The sequence below is a fragment of the Panthera onca genome, chromosome C2, assembly GCF_046562875.1.
Source record: "Panthera onca isolate mPanOnc1 chromosome C2, mPanOnc1 haplotype 2, whole genome shotgun sequence".
Classification (NCBI taxonomy): domain Eukaryota; kingdom Metazoa; phylum Chordata; class Mammalia; order Carnivora; family Felidae; genus Panthera; species Panthera onca.
This window is the reverse complement of record NC_138347.1, coordinates 45,453,395-45,479,847: the sequence shown is the minus strand read 5'-3', so window position 1 is coordinate 45,479,847 and position 26,453 is coordinate 45,453,395. Positions and strand designations below refer to the sequence as shown.

Here is a 26,453-nt window from a genome sequence, read left to right as displayed (position 1 = left end):
ATCAGATCCTTTTGGGCCACCTTTATGTGTTCCCACTTCCAATCCCCCCAACCAAGTGCCTATGTTTTTTTTTTTACTGTGAAGGCTTGTATGTGGCACCTTCTTTAAAGACCTAAACTTGGGCTACTAAAGCCACTACAGAGAACCAGAAGTGCCAATGACTTTTTTTCTGTACATCTCATTAAGACTTGTAGCCAATGACTGACTGGAGCCAGAGCATGGGAGCTCAGCTTCTGTTATCTCCATAGGATGAACTCTGAGATGTAATTTACTCCAGAACTCCCTTATAGTCCTGCCTCCCCATTCTTCAGTCGGTTTTCCTGGGAACTTTCTTAATTAATCATTTGCTAACAAAATCCTGTCTCAGGGCTTGCTTATGGGCAATGAGATTTAGGATCAATCCATCCATCCATATTTATCTAAGCTTGCTACTTTCCTCTCTCTTCCTTGCCTCCATTCATATACTTCTGTCCACCATTGCACTCCAACTCAACACGCAACACTTGAAACAGCAGGGTGTACACTCTATTCCATTCTATATTTCTCTATATTTATGTAACCATGCATACATATACACATATGAGGGGATATTTGTGTTCCAAAATTAGCATCATTTGTACATATATTTCTTTGTATTTTGCTCTTCTTTGTATTTTTCAATATTTAGCTTCCTAATAAAGAAGGAAATTAGCACTTCCAACTAGGAATTCTATTATAAGTTGTCCTTGTTATAAGTTTTAAAAAAATATTTGCTTGGAAGGAGAAATCACTTTATAGAAGCAAATAGGTAAAATGTACAGTTACAATATGAAGGCATGGTTGGGAAAGGTTTTAATCCTATTAATCATTTCAAACCTCTTTGAAAGGTTTTATATTCTAACACCTTTGATTGGTTGCCTCTACATATGAAAAGATGATGATCTTTATTTAGTTTGTATACAATTCCCATGCTATTGTATAATGATTCTATGTTATATTACATGTCAATTATTTCCCTAATTCTTTCTTTTTTTTTTAATTTTTAAAAAAATTTTATTTACTTTTGAAGAGAGAGAGACGGTGTGAGCAGGTGAGGGGCAGAGAGAGAGAGAGTGAGAGAGAGAGAGAGAGAGAGAGAGAGAGAATATGAAGCAGGATCCAGGCTCTGAGCTGTCAGCAGAGGCCCCTACACAGGGCTCGAACTTGCAGACTGTGAGATCATGACCTGAGCTAAAGTCAGACGCTTAACCAACGGAGCCACCCAGGCGCCTGCTAATTCTTAAATTAAATTAAATGATTTCTAATACTGATTTTCATCTTTGGGTCTGTTTATAAAATTAATCCTTACAACCCACTAGAAGACTTGATATCTTTCTTCATTTTCATTTTGTAAAAGTGAAGTGTGAGACATAGGAAGATTAATTGACTTTTCTTGGCCATAGGCATAATGAGCATCACAATCAGAATATGAACTAGGAATCCATGGCTTCCACCTCCATGTTTACTACAAGTTTAGTAACTCCACTAGCACTGCATCATTGCCATTTTCTTAAAAAATAGACTCCCTCATCACATTATTTATTCCACCATTAAAACGGGAAAATTATGCCAGCATCTTTCAGAATTTTATTGATTTCTAAAATTTTGATTGGATGATTATGGTTCCCTTTTTACAGAATCTGTATGATTTGTCCTTAATTGGAAATATTATAAGTTATCTTCATCTTACAACATTCGAAACATAAATGACTATAAAATGAGAATTGTTTTCTGTGTACAAAATATAGCCTTTATAAAGCATAGACGGATATTTTCATTCTGAAAAGTTGCTGATATATTTGTGCCCATTGCTTTTTAAATAATGAGAATTTTTGCATATCTAAAGATCTACTTAATCTAGTAGACAGAAAATATGTTTACTTTGTGACAGCATGCTAGAGGTTGTAACGTTTGAAAGGAGAGCTCAGCAGGATTTCTGAGCACATGCTGGTTTGGCCAATGTGCACAATCTGTAATCCAATTAAAACTCAGTAAATTTCTCTTTTCTTAGACTATGGAGTTACTCATGTGAATTCATGATAACGACAGTTTTCATTGACTACATAATGCTGAAATTACTAGATGGTCAAAAATGGGTACAGGCAGGCTACTGAGTTACCTCTCCCTTTTTCAAACATACATTTGCTCAGAATCAATAGAATAGGAAAAGATAGACTTCTATTTCTGTTCTTGACCTATATTTTTTCAAAGGAAATCAAAATTTGTTCCTTTGCTTCTAGTAATTTACAGAAATGCAAGAAGTTCCTTCTTACTTTAGTATACAACTAGAAATTATATATAATTTTTACATTATTTTTTTAAAATTTAATGTTCCCTTTATCAATATTCCAGAGCAGTATTAGCACAATGAGACATATTAGAATTGTTATGTCCTCTCCTATAATATCTATAGCAACAATATCATAATAGTGAGGAATAAAGGGAAAAACACCTAAAGAATGTGAATGCAAGAAAGGTAAGGAAGTATATAATTTGGGAAAATATAGTAATTGAGAACAATTTTAAATGACAAAAATGAAAATTAAGATTAAGTTGATTTATAAACCAGATTTATCTGGGTGGCTTCTTAAAAAAGTAAAACAGCTGACCTAAATGTAAAACTCCATTTATCCCTTAAATCATCCTTTCCAAATTATAGAGAATTGTAACTGTAAACTCATTGGCAAACAATATGGGCAATACAAACTCCTTCTTTAGGTTCCAGCAATTCCATTTTACTATGTCTTCCAAGTGAATTTTAGAAACAATGTTATGTCAGCTAAACTGTAAGTTGAAGGAGTTATTACCTCTTACTATGTTGGAAAAATCCCTATAGTAAATCATGACAGAGATGAACATCTTATGTCTTTTAACTTTATCATCTGACATAAAACAAGACAAATTAAGAAAAGTATAAGCACAGTAGTAAACTAGAGTTTTGAAAGACATAGTAGGTATGAAGTTATGTCACAGAACAGGTTTTAAAGTAAAATAATATAACAACATGCTCAATATATACATATATACATATATATGTATATATAGTTTCTTTAGGCAGCTCCAAATAAGACCTACTTTCTCATAGTACTTGATCTCGTAGTCCAGAATGGCTCCATTGGAAAAAGCAGGTGCTTGCCATGATAGGGCAATGCTATTTTGGGATGCCCAGTCCTTCCTTACCACACCTATCAGGGAAGGTGCTGAAAGGAAAGAAAATAACTAAGAATTAATTGGCAGGAATCATTCTCCATCATCTTTTCTTTAATATTTTGTCTTCCAAGGAAAATATAATTCTTGTTGAAGCGGATAGCAATTGTTGATGTCAGATTAATAAGAAAGGCTCAGGATCTACTCTATTTAATCCAAATAAAGTATTAAAATATATTTAGAAGCACTACTAGGGAACATAGGAAAAACTCAAATAGTCCAAGAATAAGAGCCAGAACTCATCATCTTCATCTTTGTTAGAGGAGATTTTTCTTTAAGATGGCTTTGGTTTTAGTCTATGACATGAGGTACAATACATTTGGATCCTGTATTTTATCAAATCTAAATCTACTATAGAAAAATACTCTGAAATTACAAGATCATTTATAGGCTTTTCTTTCTCTTCAAGACTTAATACTTTGTAAACTGTTAGTACTTTATAAAACTTTATATTACAAACATCTTATCTTTAGTAACTTATTGCATATCAAAGTGAAAATTATTTCTTTTGCATGGTTTCTGTGACATTTGAATAAAATTGACACATTTAACTTCTGAAGTTTATTTTCAGAAGTATGTCTTTATTCCCCTATATAACATTGTATTAGCAACCCAATCCTAATCTAAGGTAATCTTGCATTTGACTTCCAAGATTTCCCTGGATTTATATATCATAATTTTCTCTAACAAAATACTCATTTTTAAGTATTCTAATTTTTAAAACAACAGGTTTTTGCATAGAAGTTAAATTTCACTCATAAAAAGAAAAATAAAAATTGAATATACTGAGGTATCATTTTTACTAATCAGATTGGCAAAAATCCAAAAATTTGACATCAGGCTCTATTGGCTAGACTTTAGGGAAAAGCACTTTAGTACATTGTCGGTAGTAATGCAAAATAGTACAACTTTTATGAAGGGAAATTTAACAATTTGAGGCAAATTATATGTTCATTTACACTTGGGCTTTTTGGAATCTATCCCAAAAACACACTGAATAAACACAGAGAGACATATTTATAAGATTACTCACTGAGATTTATTTGTAAAGACTGGAAATAATTTAACTGTCCATCAAAAAGGGACGGGTTGAAAACCTATGCTACATCCACCAGAGAATTATGACTATAAATACTCCATATAAAAATGGAGTTTTTTCAGGATATATTTTTAAATAAAAAAAGTAAGGAGGGAAAATGTACAAAAAACAATGTAAGGATAAGCCTAAGAATAAAAAAATAATAACAATAGTCACCCTTAGGGGTGGGAAGCAACAGGATGGACATGATAAGGTTAGAAGATAGAAGTCTCCATATGCCTTCCCTTGAAGATTTACTTTGGAACTCTGTGAATAGTTAAATGGTTAGAAAGCAAATTATTTAAAAAAGTAATATCAAAAAATTAAAAGAAAAATGAAACCTGTGTATTGAGGCACAGTTTCCAAGAGTAACTACTTAAAGTGACTTAAAACATAGTAACTTAGTGTATATCCCAAAGAGGTAGTTTTAAGGATTAAAAAAAAATCTGCAAAAATTACTAAATTGTTTTTAGTAATGATATTGCTGTTGGTAGTATTCGTATTGTAAATCTGAATCCTTATGCGTATGTTGAGGGTTAAAGCAAATGAGTAATTATTATGGTGTTACTGAGGACTAGGTCTGTTTATTTGTTTTCTTCAACAGGAAACGGAGATACAGATATCAGATCAATGAAGGTACGTAAAAACTCTGTAATAGTAAACTCATATCGGAATTATCATTATGAACTCACAATGTCTTTCCAACTCATTTCCAGAAATCTATTCAAATGAGCCAATTGCAGGTGAGGATAGAATTTGAAAAAATTGATTCTCTATGATTAAAATAAATATACTTTAAATTTGTAAGGAAGGCTCAAGTATTAGGTTTGGTATTTTATTTCTGAATGTTGCCTTTGCATTGTAAAGATAAAGTATTTCTTAAATTTGTGAGAATGAAAAGTTTGGTTCTCCCAAGGAATTAAGTACTTTAAAATTATATTAAAGGTCTTTCCAGCTTTTCAATGAAAGCATTATTGCACTAAAATACATTTTTAAAAATGAGTGATGATAATAACAGACGTCGCTAAAAAGTAGAAGTGTGCTATAAGCTAAAACAGAAGTGGATAGCATGGTAAATAAGAAAAAGTGCTCAGATAATTCATTATTTAAACTGAGTCATATTCAGTACTAATAAACTACCATTAATAAATTTCACTAATGCTCTTGAACTGTAGTATAATAGTGTATTAATGGAGTTTTATGGAAAAATTATAACTTTAAGATGAATCATACAAATTAGAAGTTGACTTCTATATAACAATTCATTATAATTTTTAAAAATGTCCTTTTCATGTATACAATCTTATGGGTAATTTTCAGTTTAATGTGCAATGTCATAAGGCAATAATATTACCAGTGTACTACATTTTGCCACATAATTATTTAGCACTCAAGGTCAAATGATATAATTCTTGCAAAACTGATAATAAATTCAATTATGGCAGCATATTAGAATAACTATTGATTAACATACAGGTATTATTTTTTCTATTTCCAATTCCCCACTGGTTAATTAACAGTACATGTACATCACCTAAATTTTATGAGTCCTCTCCTATACCTCTATAAAATAAAGAAAATCTATTCTTTAACTACTCTGGGAAGTACTAATGAATATACTATTTTCTAAGAAATCTAGTTATAAATTCTTCACTTATACATGGACTTCAGTGTCCAAGAACCACCATATAAACTCTAAAGTCTCTTCACTTCTGCGTATCCTCTTTATATGTAAATGTCTATATTTTACATAGTTGCATAACCATGAATTTGAAATCCTATTCCATATTTCCATATTTTCATATAGTCTCCATAATTATTACTTTCATGGAAAAATATTCAATTATGTTTCTACTTTATCAGACAATTCCTCTAGTGTTGAAATTTCCTATATGGTTCTGTTAGAGTTCTCATACTTTATGCACACATTTTTTATTTTGTTATTTTACAGAGAATGGTGCTTTACATGATTTGGATGTTCTGAACCACACTATGTATTAACCTATTGTTTTTGAAAAGAGCTGCGCAATATACACTAGGCACACATTTTAAACAGTTAATGAATTAAAGCAGAGGATGTGGGAAATAATTTACAGGTCAATATACATCCCAAATGCTGCATCTTCTATTTTGTGAGAAGGCTAGCACCATATGGAATTTTATTTTAAAATATGGCATCAATACATGAAACCTCAAGAATTTGTTTTGAATATATTTGACAAATTTGTTTTCTTAATAACCTGAATTTATATAACATCTGAATTTGGCATATTGTGACAATACTGTAGTACCAACAAACATAAAGGGGAAAATACACTTATTCCTCCACATGAGAAAAACTAATTTTAGAACACAGAGGGCAACTATTGATTCTTACTTCTGATTCTAAAAAGTCAGAGAAAGAAATAAATAGGGAAATAATATCTTCTGGAGTTTGTCAGATCAGAGACTAACTGAAAGACTTGAAGGCTCAAGCAATGTTTCCTGAGTAAAGAATTGTGCATTCAGTATAGTTTTCAGTAGAATTGTATTTCTGATATACATCCTTTCTTAAGCCTTCAAAATCTTAGCTTTGACCTTCAAAATAAATGATTGTTGAATAGATTACCACATTTTTGAAAATGGCTTTAATACAACCCTTTTTGATTACTACATTTTCTGAATCTCAAATAGTTTACCAAGAACTACATGGCAAAACAAGAAAAGTACATCGTGGAGTTAGTGAACAAAGGAGATTTCATTCACATTAGGATGAGTGTTATTTTCTGATGCTTACATGGAAATACCTGAAAGAAGTGTAAATTATTCTAGGCAATTATTTTGGTCCTAATGAAGATTTAATTGTGTGTGTGTGTGTGTGTGTGTGTGTGTGCGTGTGTGCACGTGTGTGTGTGTGTTTAGGTGAAGAAGAGAGAGATGGGGGAGAGCAAGAACACACCTCTACACTCATGTATTTGTGACAATGGAAATCTTCACAATAAATGTTAAATAGTAGAATCTTAGCACTAGGATAGACCTTGTAAGTCATTTAGTATATTATTTCAGCAATGCAGAAAATTCCTCAACATATTCTTGTTAGCTGATTATCCACTTCTTGCTTCAACAGTTGCTCTAAAGAGTACACTACTTCATAAGGCTGTCCATTTCTTTTTGAAAATCTCTGTTAACAAATTCTCATATGGAGTCATTGTTTTCTTCCTGTAACTTTAACCTAGGTCCTGGTTCTTACCTTTAGCATTAATGGAATTAACTCTTCACTTTTGCTCATCTATCATACTTCTTTTTTTTTTTATTTCTCTTTTTCATATCCTTTTCCTTCCTTCCTCTCTTCTTTCTTCATTTCCCTTTTTAGTGCTTTTCACTCTCTTTTCTTTATTCTTTTCCTTTCTCTTCTTCCCTGTGCTTCTTTCCAGAGAGATGTATGCGTGTCTGTGTGTGTGTGGTGGAGGGGGGTATAATCAATGGCATAATGAAATGTAAACAACATAATAAGTAAATAACAATGGCATAATAAATAAATAATATACACCAGAAATTGCAAATCAAGAACCAACTTTTAAGACTATGATTTTCCCTTTTTCTTTGCCAATGAACCAATGGGTAGAGTTGCCAAGCAAGAATATGGAGTAGTGTTTCAGTAGATGCTCAGGAAAGAGACATGCTATAATCGATACAATTCTACTTGTGAAGTTTTGTGAATGTGATATTTATCATGTTAATTGACATTTTGAAACTACTTTTGATCGATATCTTGTTTTGGAAATAGTTATTAAATATATTATGCTTTATACAACATAATATATCTTAACAGTATCTGCCTCATATGCTTTTATTTTGATGTCTTTCTTATAATCAGAGTTTAATAGCAATCTATATTGTTACCTACTTTCCCCATGTGGTTGAAATCTGGTTCTGAGTTTGAAATATACATGAAATATACAGCAGAATTGATGCTTTATTTTCTTTCTAGTGTCTAGCTTTGTCCTGTACCTGGGAATAACATGGTATGCTGAGCCGTATGACAGCTGTGATAGGATGCATAATGGCTCACAAATAGATTCACATCTAATCCCCAGAACCTGTGAATGTTCCTCCCTGGCAAAAGAGACTTTGCAGTTTTGATTAAGCTAAGGATTTTGAGATGGAAAGATTATCCTGAATTACCCAGGTGGGCCTGATGTAATCACAAGTGCCATAAGAGGGAGGCAGGAGGCGACTTGTCTACAGAAGGAAGGCTCTGAGCCAAAGAATGTAGGCAACCTGTAGAAAGTAGAAGAGGGAAGGAATGAATTCTCCTTGGAGCCTCCAGAATGAACCAGCCCTCCTGACACCCCTGTTTTTATACCTATAAGACTCATGTTGGACTTCTGATGTCCAGAACTATAAGATAATAAATATGTGTTGTTCTTGAAACAGTAAATTTGTGGTAATTTGTTACAGTAGTAACAGGAAAATTACAACACTTTAACTGGTTTATCTTTAAAGACCTTAATTTGGGATAGATACATTTATGGTTCTGTAGGGAAAGTGGGTAGGTTTAAAAAAAAAAAAAAACGAGTTTCTAAAAAAATTAAAACAAAAGAAAAAGTTCTAAAGCAGTGATAAAAAGCATCTATTTGTTTAATTACCTAATTCATTTGATAATTTACAACCTTAAAAAAGTATTCAATCTGTTTCTTTTAAACATATTTTGAAAAATGTTGGATACTCTCATCCTAAAGACTTTCCTTATTTAACCTATAGTCTGTCAGGTTTCTCACTTCTCTGCCTTTCTTATTAAAAAAGGGAGAGGTTTTCTTCTTCCTGATTATAGCACCTTAAGCTATTGGTGATATTGGACTACTTTTTTTTTCCAGTTTTTCCTCCAGGTTAATGTTGTTCTGTATTTTAAAAAAGCCCTTAGCTCTGAATTTCAAGTCTTTCCCAAAGAAACACTAACATCATGTAACACAAAGCTTGGTCACTCTATTTCTTCCTACCATATCAATGTGATGCTGGTAGGTAGCTTGACAAGACAAGTGAAAAATTGTGGAAATATTTGCGCTGAAAACTCTCACCACCTGTGGAGGCCGCAGTGAAAAATCACTTTTTAAATAATAAGTTAAAATGATACAGCACTGTCAGCACTTAATTACAGAGAGTAAAACCTGAAGCATTATCTTTAAAGTTCTTTTCAGCATAATCTGTGCCTTTTTAATTTCTATTTTATTAGTCTATGACTGGCTGATTTAATGCGTTCACTGTTAAGCTTGTCTTTAGGCTGCTGTTTATAGTAATTTATACCACATACCTCTCCTATTATATCATTCCAGAGGCATTTAAGAAATTGTTTATATGACAGATGCTATAAAATGCAGTTTCTTTGAAATATAAAGACAAAAAAAAGTATTCCCAAATTAGAGCAGCCTGAGATTCTGCTGACCTTATTATTACCTGTCAATTTTTAGCAAAAAGATCTATGCTGTGCCAGTATTTTCTAAGCATTTAACATATGATATTCACCAGTATCTCAGAAAGTTGGCCTTTCTAGAAGGCCAAAATCAAGAATGTGTCCTTTCTCGGCTTAACTTCAAACAATTTCCTTATTCATGGCATCCCATTTTATTAAAATCAAGAATATTGGTTTCTAGTAATTTTTCTAGGTAAAAATACAATTATTTGAACTGTACAATTATAAAAATTATATATGAAAATTATATAAATAGATTAAAAATATTATATTTAAATATGGGTTGTAACTCCTGGGCCTCAGCTGATTCATGAAAAATTTGTTCCACATACAGGGAAAAAGATGAGCCTATTTAAATAACATCAAAAAAAGGAAAAAGTGAGCAGGAAAGTCATTTATACATAAACAACTAAAATAATTTTAACTAGTACTGTGGAAAGGAGGCACCTAAGTGATAAAATTTGCAAAAACATAAATCTTTAAAATAATATAATGAATTGGGGCTTCTGCGTGGCTCAGTCGGTTGAGCTTCCAACTCTTGATTTTGGCTCAGGTCATGATCTCGCAGTTTGTGGGTTCAAGCCCCACATCCAGCACTGTACTGATAGCGTGGAGTCTGTTTGGGATCTTCTCTCTCCCTCTGTCTCTGCCCATCCCTCATTCTCTATCTCTCTCTCAAAATAAATAAATAAACTTAAAAACATAAAATAATATAGTGAATGGAAAAAGTTTTACAAATTTTATTGCTACATTAAAACAAAGTTTGGACACTTGAAAGAACTCCTACAATAGATTTTAATGAAGCTGTTTTAAAACTGATGTATATACACAGGCATGGGAAAATAAGTGTCATACTTAACGTGAAAAAAACAAGTCGTAAATCAACATTCATATTATGATTTAAAAAAAATCTAGGGGCCCCTGGTGGCTCAGTTTGTTAAGTGTCCGACTTTGGCTCAGGTCATGATCTTGTGGTTCAGGAGTTCGAGCCCCGTGTCAGGCTCTGTGCGGACAGCTCAGAGCCTGGAGCCTGTTTCAGATTCTGTGTCTCCAGAGACTCTCTCTGCCCTTCCTCTGCTCACACTCTGTCTCTCTCTCCTTCAAAAATAAATAAACATAAAAAAAGTATGCAAAAAATTGTAAATACTAGATACCCCCAAATTGTTAATTATATAACTATTATATAACCAAATTGTGTAACTATCAAGACCATATTGGAAGATTTGGGAATGGATGATGAGGTAAATGATGACCTAGTTTCCCTACTAAATATTAGTTCAGCAATATTTATAAAAAGGTCATTCAGTACTGAGAGATGACCCTCCTTTTGAGGATGATGAGAACAAAGAAAAGCAAATAGATGATATACCTGTTTGAGACTAAGAATCCCTGAAAGTTAACCAAGGAACACTTTTTGAACTTACTCTGGCTGCAAAATACTTAGACATCAAAGGTTTCTTGATGTTACATCCAATACTGTTGCCAATACGATCAAGAGGAAAACGAGGAGATCTGCAAGAACTTCAATACCAAAACAGACTTTATTAAAGAAGAGGAAGCCCATGTATGCAAACAGAGCCAGCAGTATGAAGAGAAGTGAAATGTTGTGCCTGATGCTAACACTGTAAGGACTGCTCTAAACACTAGTTGAACTATTCTATTTAAAACTGTTAACATTGGGGTGCCTGAGTGGCTCAGTTAGTTGAGTGTTGGACTTCAACTCAGGTTATGATCTCATGGTCCTTGAGTCCAAGCCCCACGTGGGGCTCTGTGCTGACAGCTCAGAGCCTGGAGCCTGCTTCAGATTCTGTCTCTCTCTCTCTCTCTCTCTCTCTCTCTCTCTGCCCATCCCCTCATCACACTCTAGAGTCTCTCAAAAATGAATAAATGCTAAAAAATTTAAACTATTATCATTAGACTAATAGTAGACAAATGCAGCAGCAAATCAATTATATTAGCAGAATACTATTGCCATTGCATGCATAGTTTGAGTACAGATTCTAAACCTATGGCTGAGTTTCTTCTAGACCAAAAGTTTTTATTCTTTGCTCTGAATAAAACTGAACCCTGGGATATCTATTAACAATATAATGAATATATATGCATATATATGCATAATATATGTACATATGCATATATACATTTTAAAATGGAATCACATCAAGCTATTAATAGTGGTTTCTCATGCTAGCCTAGGAAAACTAGATGTAACAAGAGAATAACGGAAGTGAATCTAACAATTGACCAGTTACTGATTTTTAAATTATATTAACAAATTATATTATCTGTACCTTTTGAAACTACTTTAAAAGGAATACGATTTTATTTAAAATTTTTTTTTTTTTAACATTTATTTATTTTTGAGACAGAGAGAGACAGAGCATGAACGGGGGAGGGGCAGAGAGAGAGGGAGACACAGAATCGGAAGCAGGCTCCAGGCTCTGGGCCATCAGCCCAGAGCCTGACGCGGGGCTCGAACTCACGGACCGCGAGATCGTGACCTGAGCCGAAGTCGGACGCTCAACCGACTGAGCCACCCAGGCGCCCCCGATTTTATTTTTAAAAACCTAACTAATCTTTGTCATCTCATAGCTAACGTGACATTATGAAATTGTTTTCAAAAATACAATTGAAGAGTTAATAAATTTCAAAACCTTAAACCTAAATATTAACAGACTTACAAGCTATGACCATAAAGTAATACATGTGGCTTATGGAGGAGTCATTTAATTATAATCTTTCCCTGTATTTTTGTCATCCTTGAATTTATATGATGATACAAAATTGCAGAGGAAGCTAGATGGTAGAACACTGGATTCAAAAGTATTTTAACCCAAGAAGCTTTATGAAAATCAGTTTTATAAATGTTATGGATTTGCTTATTGCATGTCTTAAGAAGGAAAAAAAATCTTTTTCTGTACTGTTGTCACCTAAAGTGCATAAACAGACAAGACAGTTTTAGTTCCATTTTGGGGCTGTGAAATGACCCATGGATGACCTGGGGAATTTTAGAAGAAAGATTCACATTTAAGGAATGGTTCATAATATAAGATAAAATCACAGCAATTACCATTCTTCCCCTTCAGATAGAACTATGAACTAGCTTAAGACTTCTTTAATCACTTTGGATGCAATTGATTTTGATGTCTGAACTCCTAAAGGTTTACTATCTATTCCTCATGACATCTAGCAATTGACTGCCTTTATCATAAGCTCTTGATATTCCTCTTTATAGAGTATATAATAATATATTAAAAATTTTAAGTGTTTATTTATGAGAGAGAAACAGAGTGCAAGCAGGGGAGGGGCAGAGAGAGAGGGAGACCCAGAATCCAAACAGGCTCCAGGCTCTGAGATGTCATCACAGAGCCCAATGCAGGGCTGGAACTCATGGACTGTTGAGATCCTGACCTGAGCCAAAGTCGGAAGCTTAACTGACTGAGACACCGAGGCATCCCTATAATGATATATTATACTTCACTTTTTAACTTCCTGTGCGCTTCAGATATATCATCTAATATACATTTTAACTTTGTAGGTACAGTTATTTTCATTTTAAAGATGAGGACATAGGATCAAACAGAAGCAACTTGCAGTTACATAAGAGGTACGAAGCGGACTCTAGGCTAAGTCTGGTACTTATGGACTGTACCCCAGTGATTGCGGCATTTCAGGATCTGAACCTTCCATAGGACCTAGTACAGTGCCACACAAACACATCAGGTAACTTTTATGTGAATCTCTTTTATTCAAAACTTGTTTAAATCTTGTTTCAAACCTTATCAGATAATTGTCCTGTCCATGGAGTTTTTGTTCTATAAATCCTCTATGGTACCATAGGAGCAATGGTCAATTGAGTCGTATACTCCATGTATATGACATCATTTTATGAGAGTAGATTAATATAAGAAAAAAATAATCTATAATATAGCGTAATAACATATAATATTAATACCAGAAAATAAGTAAAGAGGCAAAGTGATAGGAATTTGAACATGCTGTATCAATCAAAATGGATATGCTATAATTTAATATGTATAATATTAAAATCCACCTTGGATTAGTTTATTGACTTTTCAATATTTTCCATTATTTAACTGTCTCATTTGAAAAAAAAAGTATTTGGATTGAGGAATAATAGGAAAACCAAAAATACTCTGAGTTATTTGATTATTGATTGAGAGTGTTCCTTTTCACTAATTCTAAAGGCATTTTTCCCCATCCCTGTACCTGCTCCACCCCATGAGCTGTGCTCTCACTTTCCCTAGCCACAGTTTAACACATCTCAGTCAGTAAAATTCTGCTGGATTCTATAGATTTTGTAGGCCATAGCCCTTAGATTCTCTGTTTTCTATAAAACCTAGATGTAAAATATTTAAAAAGCTGTGTTTGGGGATTTTTTTCTTTATTACTTTTTGGAAGTGAGAGCTATTCACAACTGTGTGTGTGTGCGCGCATATGTGTGTGTGTTTCCAGAAGATATATAAAGGGAGAAAGTACTCATACCGCTGGCCACTTGAGGGAATGTTGAATGATCCTGTCACAACTGATTCAGGAGGACGCAAGTGTATTCCTGCCAAGTCATCCGAAATGGGACTGTAAAACTGCTTTTGTTCTCTCATTAAAGAAATAATGCGATGCAACAGCAGATTCACTGGCATTGTTTCTGGTTGAAGCCGAGAGGAATAAATCTTGATTCTTCCTTGATGGAGGTAGTCTTTGTGTAGGACAAGTAGCCAGGTGCTCCCACAGCTGCTCTGAAACATTCATGGCTTCCTGAGGATATGGGTGATTTTGTTCTCATCATTGATCAAATAGCAGAGTAAATCACTGACGTAAAATAACACCTGGCTGAGCTCTGTGTTTTCCTCTCATTTTCTCTAGTTAGTAATTGTTGTTTACAAATCACTGACTGCATGAGGATGAAAAGCCTGTGTATTCTCATACTGGCTGCTAAGCTCATAATTTCCACTTCATGTTCTTTCTCCCAGTACCTTCAAAGGCACTCAGTGCATATTATACTTTATCCCCTTGATTTTTGTGATTACTTTGTTAACAAACCAAATGCCATTGTTCCATATGTATTACAGAAGTTAACAGTATTACAAAGATTTTATTTATTTATTTATTTATTTATTTATTTATTTAGATTTTTTGAGAGGACAGGGAGAGAAAGAGACAGAGAGAGAGAGACAGAGAGAGACAGAGAGAGAGAGAGAGAGAGAGAGAGAGAGAGAATCTCAAGCTGGCTCCACAGCCAGTGTGGAGCTCAATGTGGGGCTTGATCCCATGATGGTGAGATCCTGACCTGAGTCAGATGTTTAACCAACTGAGCCACTTAGGTGCCCCGCAAAGATTTTTAAAACTAAAAAGAATTGATTATTATTCATAACAAATGCTGTAAATCTTTGCACATTTTTATACTTCATTTGAAATGTAATATGGTATGCTAAATAATCTTGCTTTTTTTCCCCCTAAATTCTATTTGTAGGGAAAAAAAGTATGCCAATGAAAATAAGTTTTATTTTAGTCTATACATTTCCAAGGTGGGTTTATGAAACCAACTAGTATTTGTTTTCTTAGCATTAACTTATAATTAATGGTACAGTATACATGAAATATACATAAAATGTAACATTAATTTCAAAAATTAAATACTGAAATTCAGCAACATATAATTTCTGAATATTTAAATTATATTAGGTGTCAGCAAAATGTTAGGAAACAAAATAGGAAGATCAACGCTGAAATGCTGACATTCAGCAGGAACTCACTATCATGGCTGTTATCAATGGTTTACAGTGAATGGTCTCCTATCTGGTTAATTCCTATACCATATTTTAAAGTATTTTGAGTGTTACCCTGAAAGTGTATACTATTATATAAAAATTTTAGAATATGTCACTTACTATAATTCTTATGATCTTCTGCTTTGACTTCAATTTCAACTGATAGGTTTTTTTTTTTTAATTTATGTATATTAATTTGTGTATATTTCTCTTTGATTTGTATTTGTAGACTTCAGCTACATAATTTTGAGTGCTTCTTAGGGAAACCAAATCTTTGCTCAAAGAGAAGTAACCTATCAGGCAAAAATTGTCCTATATCATAAATCCCCAAAGAAACAACCCTTGCTTGCTAGACAATTTTTCCTTAGATATTCACAATGATGTTTCCTTGCCTGAAGCTGTGTTTCAGAAAAACCTAAGAATAATTTGCTCAGATTACTTTCCTTACTTCAGTCAACATCTCCTCACATATTAGGCTGTTCTATTTCCCTCAACACTTCATAGAGTAGTCCTCCCTTATCCATGGTTTCACTTTCCATGGTTTCAGTTAACTGTGGTCAACTGTGGTCCAGAAACAGATGATCCTCCTGATGTGTCATCAAAAGGTCAATAGTAACTTAACACTACATCACAATGCCTATGTCATTCTCCTCATTTCATCTCATCGCATGGCCATTTTATCATCTCACATCATCACACAAAGAAGGATAAATATAGTACAATAAGATATTTTGAGAGAGAGCACACATTCACAAAACTTTTGTTACAGTATATTGTTATAACTCTTCTATTTTATTATAGTCATTAATATCTTATTATGCATAACTTACAAATTAAATTTTATCACAAGTACGTATGTATAGGAAAAAAGACAGAGAACGTAGGGTTTGGTACTACCTGTGATTGCAGGCAGTGCATCAACAGCGCATAAGGTTTCCTTTTTCTCCACATGCTTGCCAACATTTGTTATTTTGTGGGTTTTGATTTTAGCCATTCTGATAAGTGTGAGGTTATATCTCATTGTGGCTTTGATTTTCATTTTTCTGATTAGTGATGTTGAGCATCTTTTCATGTGTCTATTGGTCATCTGTATGTCTTCTTTGGAAAAATGTCTATTCAGATCTTTTGCCCATTTTTATTGTGATTTTTTTTTTTTTGGTGTTGAGTTGTATAAGTTATACATTTTTATATATTTTATATATTTTGCAAATTATCCTTATCAGATATATCATTTGTAAATATCTTCTCCCATTCCATAGGTTGCCTTTTTGTTTTGTTGATGGTTTCCTTTGCTATGTAAAACCTTTTATTTTGGTGTGTCTGGTTTAATTTTGCTTTTGTTTCTCTTGCCTTGAGGAGTCATGTCTAGAAAAATGTTGCTATAGCTGATGTCAAAAAAATTACTGCCCATGTTTTCTTCTAGGAGTTTTATGGTTTCAGGTGTCACATTTAGGAGACCACCAGAATCACCAGAGAGAAATTAGCACCAGAATAAGAAATTACCTAAACAGATAATGTTACCAAACTATCCTATCTCTCATCTATTCTAAGAGCCCATTTATCTTTTTAAAAAATAATTTGTTTTCCCATAAATTCACTTATCTCCCTCCCCTTCCTGTTAAGATGTGTTATAAGTCCCAAATTCTGACCATCTCCTTGAGACATATTTTTCTTTGAACTCCTATGTATGTGCATAACTAAAATTTGTCTTTTCTCTTTGTAATCTGCCTTTTGTCAATTTTATGTGTAGGCTCCAAACAATAAACAAAAGAGCGTAGAGAAAAAGATTTTCCTGCCCGAGAGTTTCAACATAATGGGCATGGTTCAAAGCTAGTGGTATAACTGTGGATGGTATTGTTGGCTTAAAAGTTTCACATGAGAGCCTGACTGAAATGATTACACATATCAATGTGCCATTTTTATGGTAATGTATAAGGGAAGTTTAGATAAGGGGATATTTGCAAGGAATTAGAGGGAACAACTCCACAGGGCACACAGCTTAGGAAGCAAAGATCTATAGACGGTAGTTCTTTGAAATAAACCTGGGTCCAAATTTCTCACCTCTTTTTTTACGATTAGTCCCTTTTGGTTTTTCCCACCTAGGTACATACATGTCTCTTAGTATAGACTCTTTTATAGTACCTTTTTGTTATGGGAGGGGTGCCTGGGTGGTTCAGTCAGTTGAGTGTCCGACTTCAGCTCAGGTCATGATCTTGTGGTTCCTGAGTTCGAGCCCCGCGTCGGGCTCTGTGCTGACAGTTCAGAGCCTGGAGCCTGCTTTGGATTCTGTGTCTCCCCCTCTCTCTCACCCTCCCCTGCTTGTGCTCTGTCTCTCAAGAATAAATAAAAACTTAAAAAAAAATTTTATAATACCTTTTTGTTATGGGAGTATATTTAAATAGTTATAGTAGAATTATTAGGATATAGGCAATCTTGATATGCATCTAATGTTGGAATTTTGGAAGAAAGCCTATGGCTTCACAACCAAATCAGTAGTGACTTAGTCCACAGGTGACTTTTTCAAGTGCCTGTGTTGAGTCCACATACAGTCATTCAGATAAGACCCTTAATGATAATCCTTAAAAATCCCTCTTGGTTCTTATGTGTAATTACCTCCACATCAAGAGAAGCCAATTTTTATGATGATGTAAGAGATAATGCTACATTTTGATAAGATTGAGAAATATATGGTGGCTGAAACCAGCTCTCATCAGCTTGCCAGAATCTATTTGCCTTTCTTTTTGTTATTCATCATTCAAACTACAAATCAGCCCCAATCAATTCTTTCTTTCTTTCTTTCTTTCTTTCTTTCTTTCTTTCTTTCTTTCTTTCTCTCCTTCTCCTTCCTTCCTTCCTTCCTTCCTTCCTTCCTTCCTTCCTTCCTTCCCACCCCCTACCCCCCACTCTCTCTCTCCCTTCCTTCCTTCCCTTTCTTTCCTACCTTTCCTTCCTTCTTGCTCTGGAGAGCCAGTTTTAAACACCACATATTACTGGTCATAACTCAGCTTTACCAAACTTAGGGTGGTTGTTTAACATTGTTCTTCAAAATGTTAACAGATGTGCTGTGAAGAAAGTATCTTACCTTCAAAAAATTTGGAATATGCTAGATTAAATAAATTAAATAAATTACTGTAAATATCCAAAAAAAAAAAAAAAAAGAGAGAGAGAGAGAAAATAGTGTGATACTTCTCTCTTTTGTGTTATCTAAAATGAAAAACTTTTAGTGGCACCATGTCCATAAAATATCAGAATGCTGGAATACTATTTTTGTAAATAATATTAGCCTAACCTTTGAATAGGTTATTCTGTTGTCTCTGGCTCAAGAATTTGTATTCATTACTGGCCTGTTGCTGGCACATGTCACAAAGATTTACAAAGATTGTAAAATGTCTTAAGGTTCTGACGCAAAACTAAGTTTCCTCTTAAATGATATATCCTAGTAGCCACTGGAAAGCCACAGCTACAAATGAATAGGGATGGAGAGAGAATCAGGAGAGTCTTAGCACAGGCTCTCATGATAAGTGAGGTAATTATATAGTGCTGTGATTAAAAAACATGGGCTTTGGAGCCAGCCTGCTTGGCTTTGAATCCCAGCTCTGCTACTCACTGGTCATATGACTGATCAATTTACTTTATGTCTCTGTTTCCTCATTTTTTTTTCTTTTAAAAATTGGAAATAATATCCACCATGGAGGGTTGTTGTTAGGATTACATATATTATTTCCCTTAAAGCACTTAAAATAATTCCTGACACATTGCAAGAACTGAAAACTGTGTATTATTGTTGTAGACAAAAGAAAAGAAAATTGATTAATTTTATTAATAAAGCCTATAAATGATTTTGCAATAGTTAATATCATAGATTTAGGAAAACTTTACATATCCCACATGTTAAAACACTATGTAGGAAACAACTTGTTTCTTCATGTATGAGAGAGTTTTAGCAAACATCTTCCAAAGGATACTTATTAAATGTGAATGTGTTGGGGCACCTGTGTGGCTCAGGCGGTTACATGTCTGACTTCGGCTCAGGTCATGATCTCATGGTTTGTGAGTTTGAGCCCCGTGTTGAACTCTGTGCTGATAGCTCAGAGCCTGAAGCCTGCTTTAGATTCTCTGTCTCCCTCTCTCTCTGTCCCTCCCCTGCTCTCTCTCTCTCTCTCTCAAAAATAAATAAACATTAAAAATATAATGTATCAATGGTGTCCTATGACCACAAAATTAATGTGGCAACTTCCTTTGGATCAGATGATACCTTATTTGCTATGGGTGTGGTGGAGTAGATGGTTGTTTTAGCAAACGTTTAAATCTTCAGGACATGCGGATGTGACTTTTTACTTAATTGCTACTAATTTCTGAATATATTAGTACAAAATAAAACTGTCACTTCAAAGAATACAAAAATTAAAGACAAAAGCACAAATACTACAATTGAAACTAGATTGAATCTATAGGACGTGGTTGAAAACGATCCAATTCATGTTTCCTTGTTTATTTTGTTCTCATGTTAATAAAAACTATAGTATATTTGACAGATTTTATCCCCATAATTTTTTTTTTTTGGTACATAACTCAGTTGTTGATCCAACTTTGTATGAACCATCAGGTGGTTGACTGTATGACTAGCACAGATCACTAAAGTTAAAAAATGCTTTAGTTATTTGAAAGAGCACATCAATTGAGCACTACTGTGTTTCCCCAAGTCAGGGTGGATCCTAATTGCTTTGACAAATTTCCTGCTGGAAAATTGATCTTCAAAGATTTCTTAATGCCTTTTTTAACCCATTTACTTCATTTTAAAACTTCAAAGTGTCCCTTTCTATTAATTATCACATATACTAGAAAACACAAAGAACAAATGCTATGTTTTATTCATCTAAGCAGGGCATCTAAACACTAAGTTACAGCAAAGATTGGAACTTATTGAAGCAAAGGTCATCTTCTGTCAAACAAAACCATAACAGGCTTTTCTTTTAGTAGAGAATTCATGAATATTTTATCTGAACATTTCCATGAACTTGCTGTAAAAGCTATGTTTCTTGGCATTTACTGAGGATGTCAAAATCAGTTACTGTAACTTAAATATTTTGCTAAGATGCTTATCAGACCCTCATTTAAAACATGCTTATTATCCATACAGTTGTTCATCTAAAATAAATATTTCTAGTTAATATTATAGACTTTTATATTATATAAAATCAAATTCTTCTTTCTTGTATTTGTACATAGATATCATTTTTGTTTTAATATAAATCCGAGAGTCTACTAGAGAAATAAAATAAAACAATGAGTGAATTAATTCTCTTTATCTAAATGAAAACAAAATTTCTCTATAAATGCTTCCAATGGTTAAGCTAGTGTTGAGCAGTTTCTTGGACCCCATATGGTGAAGGGATCTTAAACTGGTCAACCAAGAATATAATCGTAGCTCATAACCTACTAAAATTTATTTAGTAGGCATTTATTTATTTATTTATTTGGCATTTATTTATTCCATTTATTTATTAGGCATGATTATTTGATGTGCTAGAATACTTCTAACATTTCTAAGTCTTAACAAAATGTTGCATTTGCATATAATATACACATCAGCAAAACCTTTAACCCTGATAGCATTCTCACTTTCTGAAAAATGGAAAACATTTTTGAGTATTCACAATTGTTCTCGTGAAGAAGACACAGAGACTGAGTGAATGCAGGATGTTTGTCTCTTGAACTTGACTAATACATAAGTGTGATATGGCCTACTTAATAGGGGTGGATAAGGTATAATTTTTAAAAATCACATCTTGAGATAGAGTTCCTTAACTTTGAATTCTGACTCAGCAGTTTAACTCTAGGCAATTCACTTATTTTCTCTGTACCTCATTTTCTCATCTATGAGCTAAGAACACTACTAGCATCTATCTAATAGGGTTGTTGTAGGGAATTTAAGAAGATAATTTGTACAAAGTGACTAGCTCAGTACTTGGGATATAATAGGCATCAATAGTAAATACATGGGTATTATTTTTATTATGCTAACAAATCTTTTCAGAAAACTTTATATTAAATAGCTATATTTTGAGACAAATCTTTACCTTATGTATTTTGTTTACCTCTTTCAGGTATATTTTTATTAGAAAATTTTTTTGTTGGGGTGCCTGGGTGGCTCAGTCAGTTAAGCATCTGACTCTTGATTTCAGCTCAGGTCAGGATCTCATGGTCATGAAATCAAGCCCAGTGATGAGCCTGCTTAATATTATCAATCTCTCTCTTTCTCTCTCTCTGTCTCTCTCAATCCCATGGGTGTGCTTCAGGCACTGTGAATCTCCTTAATTTGTGAGCACATTTTTGTGTATTTCTCAAAGCAGTCAGTGATTGAAGAAAATAAAGATGTCCATACGTAGTCAGCACCTTCTAGGATTCATTCTGAGTATAGGTCTGATTATGTCAATAAATTTTATATCTATCACAAACCTGCAAGGTATATATATATATATATTTAAATGCTTGTGTTGAAAAAAATGTGTATATATGTGTGTATATGTGTATATATGTGTATAAATGTGTGTATATGTATATATACATATGTATAATACATACTACATAATGTATAATATAATATATAATATATATAAACAAAACATGTTTCCAGATCATGTCTGGGCAATATAAATAAAGAAGGTCTTTGCATTGTGCACATCAGGTATTAAATTTTGGAATGACTCTTTCAGGTTGTCTTCAATTACAGCTTCTTCTCTAATCTTCTGGATACTTTCTAAGGGGCATCTACGCGCTGAAGTTCCATTCTATCCTCCCATGGATTTCTGTCTTCCTGCTTCAATCACTTTTCTATTCCCCTAAAATGCTGAATGAGCTTTGTACATATGTCTGCCATGCTATTAATTTAGTTTGTCACTTCTCCATTTTATTTCCTCTCACATCAATTTTTATTATTCTTTACCATATATTTTTTTTTCGACTTCTCTAATTAGTACCTCTACCTTCATTTCATATCCAACTTTTTTTTCACCTTATGCTTTTTTCCACATGAGGTCAAAGTACACCCATTTGAAAACCATAAACATTTTTCTATGTTAATAGCTTCTACAGTAAAAAAATATTTTCAGAGGTCCAAATATCCCCTGAATTATCTATATTATGTTCTCTTCCTTGTTTCTGAAACATTTTTAATTGGTCCGATGATGACTTTTGCTGTTATGGTTAATTGCCTTTCAAATGAAAGAAATCTCTCTAGTCTGAGCTTTGGCAACACAGTACCAGAGAATCATCTTTATTCCACTTTTGTTCTTGGGGGGCTTGGTGTCATCTACCTAGTCCCAGGGCTGGACAACAGGTGCAGTGCTTGGATTTTCAGATTATAGATGATTTTTATCAAATGTAATTCTACTAAATATTTTCCTATCCTCATTACCTGAATCTTTGGCAGCCTAATAATATGAAATCTGCATTATATACTGTTATTTTATATTCTTCTGGTCTCCTCCAACCCACCTCCAGCATGGTTAAGCATTTCTGGCATTTTTCTCCTTACTTCCTGACTTTCTGATAAGTACAGATCTCTCAATGAACGTCCCAAAAAGTGCACCTAGCAGTGTAGAAATGACTCTCCAATGTTCTGGTTCAGGTTTTGGATTTCTGAACCAAAATAAAGACAGAGGGCCTGGTTCTGCATGTAAGGAGCTTGGAAGTCACCATTCCATCCCAATAACAAGTAAAAATCTGAACATATTGAAAAATCAACAGCTCTTCTTAGATCAGCAAAAGAGGTGAGATCATAGGACAAACCTCTGCCTCAAAACTGGAGAGACAGACAGGCAAATGCAGGCTTCTCAGAACAGAGACTCATAAATAGAAATGGCCAAGGGAACCAGTGCTGGGGAAGGAAAACATGAACTGTAATTGACAAACTGCCAGGAGATCAGTATGGACAAGTCTGGAAGTTAAAAGCCCCATGGGACCCCAGTCATAAGAGGGCACCCATACTTTGTTAGTTTTACCTGCAGGAGCTGGATCAGATTCTTAAAGTAAATACTTGTGAAAAACTTCCTCACACTTGAGGCAAGAGTAAGAGAAAAGGAACTACTTAGAAGTGTGTCAGAGTATTCTGTCCTCCTTAACAAAACCTGCCCTCAGGGGAAACTAGTTAATTACAGCCTAACCAGCTGGTGTATACCAAAATCTAATTGACCTGGGGAAGGAAAATACCCAACTCCAGCTCACTGTAGGCATCCTGTTACACGTAAGGGGGGAGAAAAAAAAATCTGAGAAACACATGTGAAGTTCACAGCCCAGAAGTATATATAGCCTCACTGAAAGACTAACACTTAATTGTGGAAATATGGACTGCTTCCTCTCACTCTGAACCTCACCACTACTTTACTAAGGGCTTATTTACAGTAGTTCCTTTTACCTAGTACTTCATGTCCCTTTAATAAGAGAAAAATTACAAGCATGTCAAAAGGCAAAAAAAAAAAAAAAAAAAAAAAATTGAAAAAACAGAGCAAGCATCAAAATCAGACATTCCAGGGATGTTGGAATTATCAGACCAGGGATTTAAGGCAACTATGACTAATATGCTAAGAACTTTAATGGATAAAGAAGACAGTATGTATGAGCAGACGGGCAGTGAAAGCACAGAGATGGAAATCCTAAGAATGAATTAAAAAGAAATACTAGAGATTAAAAACACTGTCACAAAAATAAAGAATGCTTTTGATGGGCTTAGTAGAACATGGGAAATTGCTGAAGAAAGTATCTCTAAGCTAGAGGATGTGTCAATAGAAAACTTGAGGATCAAAATGCAAATAGAAAAAAAACTGAAAAAAAAAGAATATCCAAGGACTATGGGAAAACTAGAAAGAGTAACTTCTGTGTAATGGGAATGAAAAAGGGAACAGAAAAAGGAAAAAGGAATAGAAGCAATATTTGAAACAATAATGACTAAGAACATCCCCAAATTAATGTCATACACCAAACCACAGATCCAGGAATCTCAGAGAACAACAAGAAGGATAAATGCAAAAAAAAAAAAAAAGAAAAAAATTACACCTAAGCATGTCATTTTCAAATTATAAAAAATCAGGGATAAAGAAAAAAATACTGAAAGACGTCAGAATGAAAACAAAAACAAAAGCAAAAAACAAACCAAAATACACCTTACCTATAGAGAAGCAAATAATAAGAATGACATCTGATTTCTCCTCAGAGAAACCATGAAAACAGGAAAGGAGTAGAGTGAAATATTAAGTGTTTAGAAAAAAGAACAATCACAAACCTAGAAATCTACATCCTGCAAAATTCTCTCTTCAAAGTGAAGGAGAAATAATGACTTAGTCACACAAACAAAAATTGAGGAAATTTGTTGCCAGTACAATTGTCTTGCAGGAAATGTTAAAAGAAGTAGTTTAGGGAGAAATTCTTTATAGGTCAGAAGCTCAGATCTACATAAAGAAATGAAGAGCACTGAAGAAGGAATACATAAAATTAAAATAATAAAATAAAATAAAATAAAATAAAAACTTTTATTTTTCTTATTCTTAGTTGATCCAACAGATAACAATTTGTCCAAAATAACACATACTAACAGTTTATTCAATTATGTATGCCTGTGTGTGTGTGTGTGTGTGTGTGTGTGTGTGTGAAATATATATACAAGTAAAATGAATAACAATGAGGATACAAAGGATAGGAGAGAGGAACTAGGATTTTTTTTATTATAAGGTACTCACACTACCTTTGAAGGGGTATAGTGATATTTGAAAGTAGATTGGATCAGCTATATAAATACATATTGCAAACTGTAGAGCAACCACTAAAAAAAAAAAAAGTAAAGAAAGCAATATAATCAATATGCTAAAAATGTAGAGAAAATGTAATCATATATAAAGCTTAATAAAAAAAATAAAGACAAAAAAGAGTTGAAGACAAAGATAGGAACATATAACAAGAGCAACACATAGAAAACAGTAACAAATATGGTAAATATTAATTCAACTATACCAGTATTCCTTTTGAATTACAAGGGTCTAAATGCAACAATTAAAAGACAGAAGTCATCAGAATGGATCAAAGACAGTAGGAAAGGCTGAAAACGCTTTACTTTCAGAAAAGTAAACCAATGATAAACTTACTCAATCCAGTTCTTTCTGCCTTAGGGATTTAAAGAATCCTTTCAGATTCTGCCAACATGCTGTTAGTCCTAATAGATTGCATACCTGTGAATATTCTTTTTTTATTTGTTTTTATATGTGCTTTATAGACATTTTAAAGAGAAATTGGAACACATGATCAATCAGTTCTACTAGCCAGATGATATTTCAAACAGAAGCCTGCTTAGTTCATTTTGAATACTTCCAAAGGTAGGCCAATTTACCTTTTTAAAGTAATTCTATATCTTTGTTTTACTGAAATTAGTACCTTTAGGGAAAAAATCTGGATCATATTTATCTTGGCATCTTTCTCCAATATTCAATTTTTTCTCTTTATTAAAGTATACCTTATATATAATTAGCTGTATATATTTAAATTGTACAACTTGATGAGTTTTGACATATGTAGACACCTGGGAAACCATCACTACAAATGAGATATCAGATGTTTTTTATTACCAGCAAAACAGATATATTCCACCATTTGTAATCCATTTCTCCTCTACCACTGTCCCCAGACAACTACCAATCTGCTTTCTCTCACTATAGAATGAGTTTGCATTTTCTATAATTTTATATAAATGAATCACACTGTATGTAATATTTTTTTCTACGGAGTCTTTATTTCAGGATGATATATTGGGATTCAGCTATGTTGGTACATGTATTAGTAGTTTCTTCCTTTTAGCTGCTGAGTAGTATTCCATAATTAACTTTTCAAGCATTAATTTTATATTTGTAGTAAGGGTTCACATATT

The 26,453-nt window shown here is 33.4% G+C and overlaps 1 protein-coding gene across 6 annotated transcripts in view; it reads right to left on the bottom strand.

Moving 5' to 3' along the window:
• The window catches only part of EPHA6 (EPH receptor A6), an 865,677-nt gene that overhangs the window by 332,375 nt on the left and 506,849 nt on the right, over nt 1-26,453 (bottom strand). For all 6 annotated transcript variants that reach the window (XM_060640206.3, XM_060640200.3, XM_060640202.3 and 3 more), the window contains one exon: nt 3,094-3,218. In XM_060640206.3, coding sequence (XP_060496189.3) covers nt 3,094-3,218 — 125 coding nt within the window. The remainder of the gene's footprint in view (nt 1-3,093; nt 3,219-26,453) is intronic.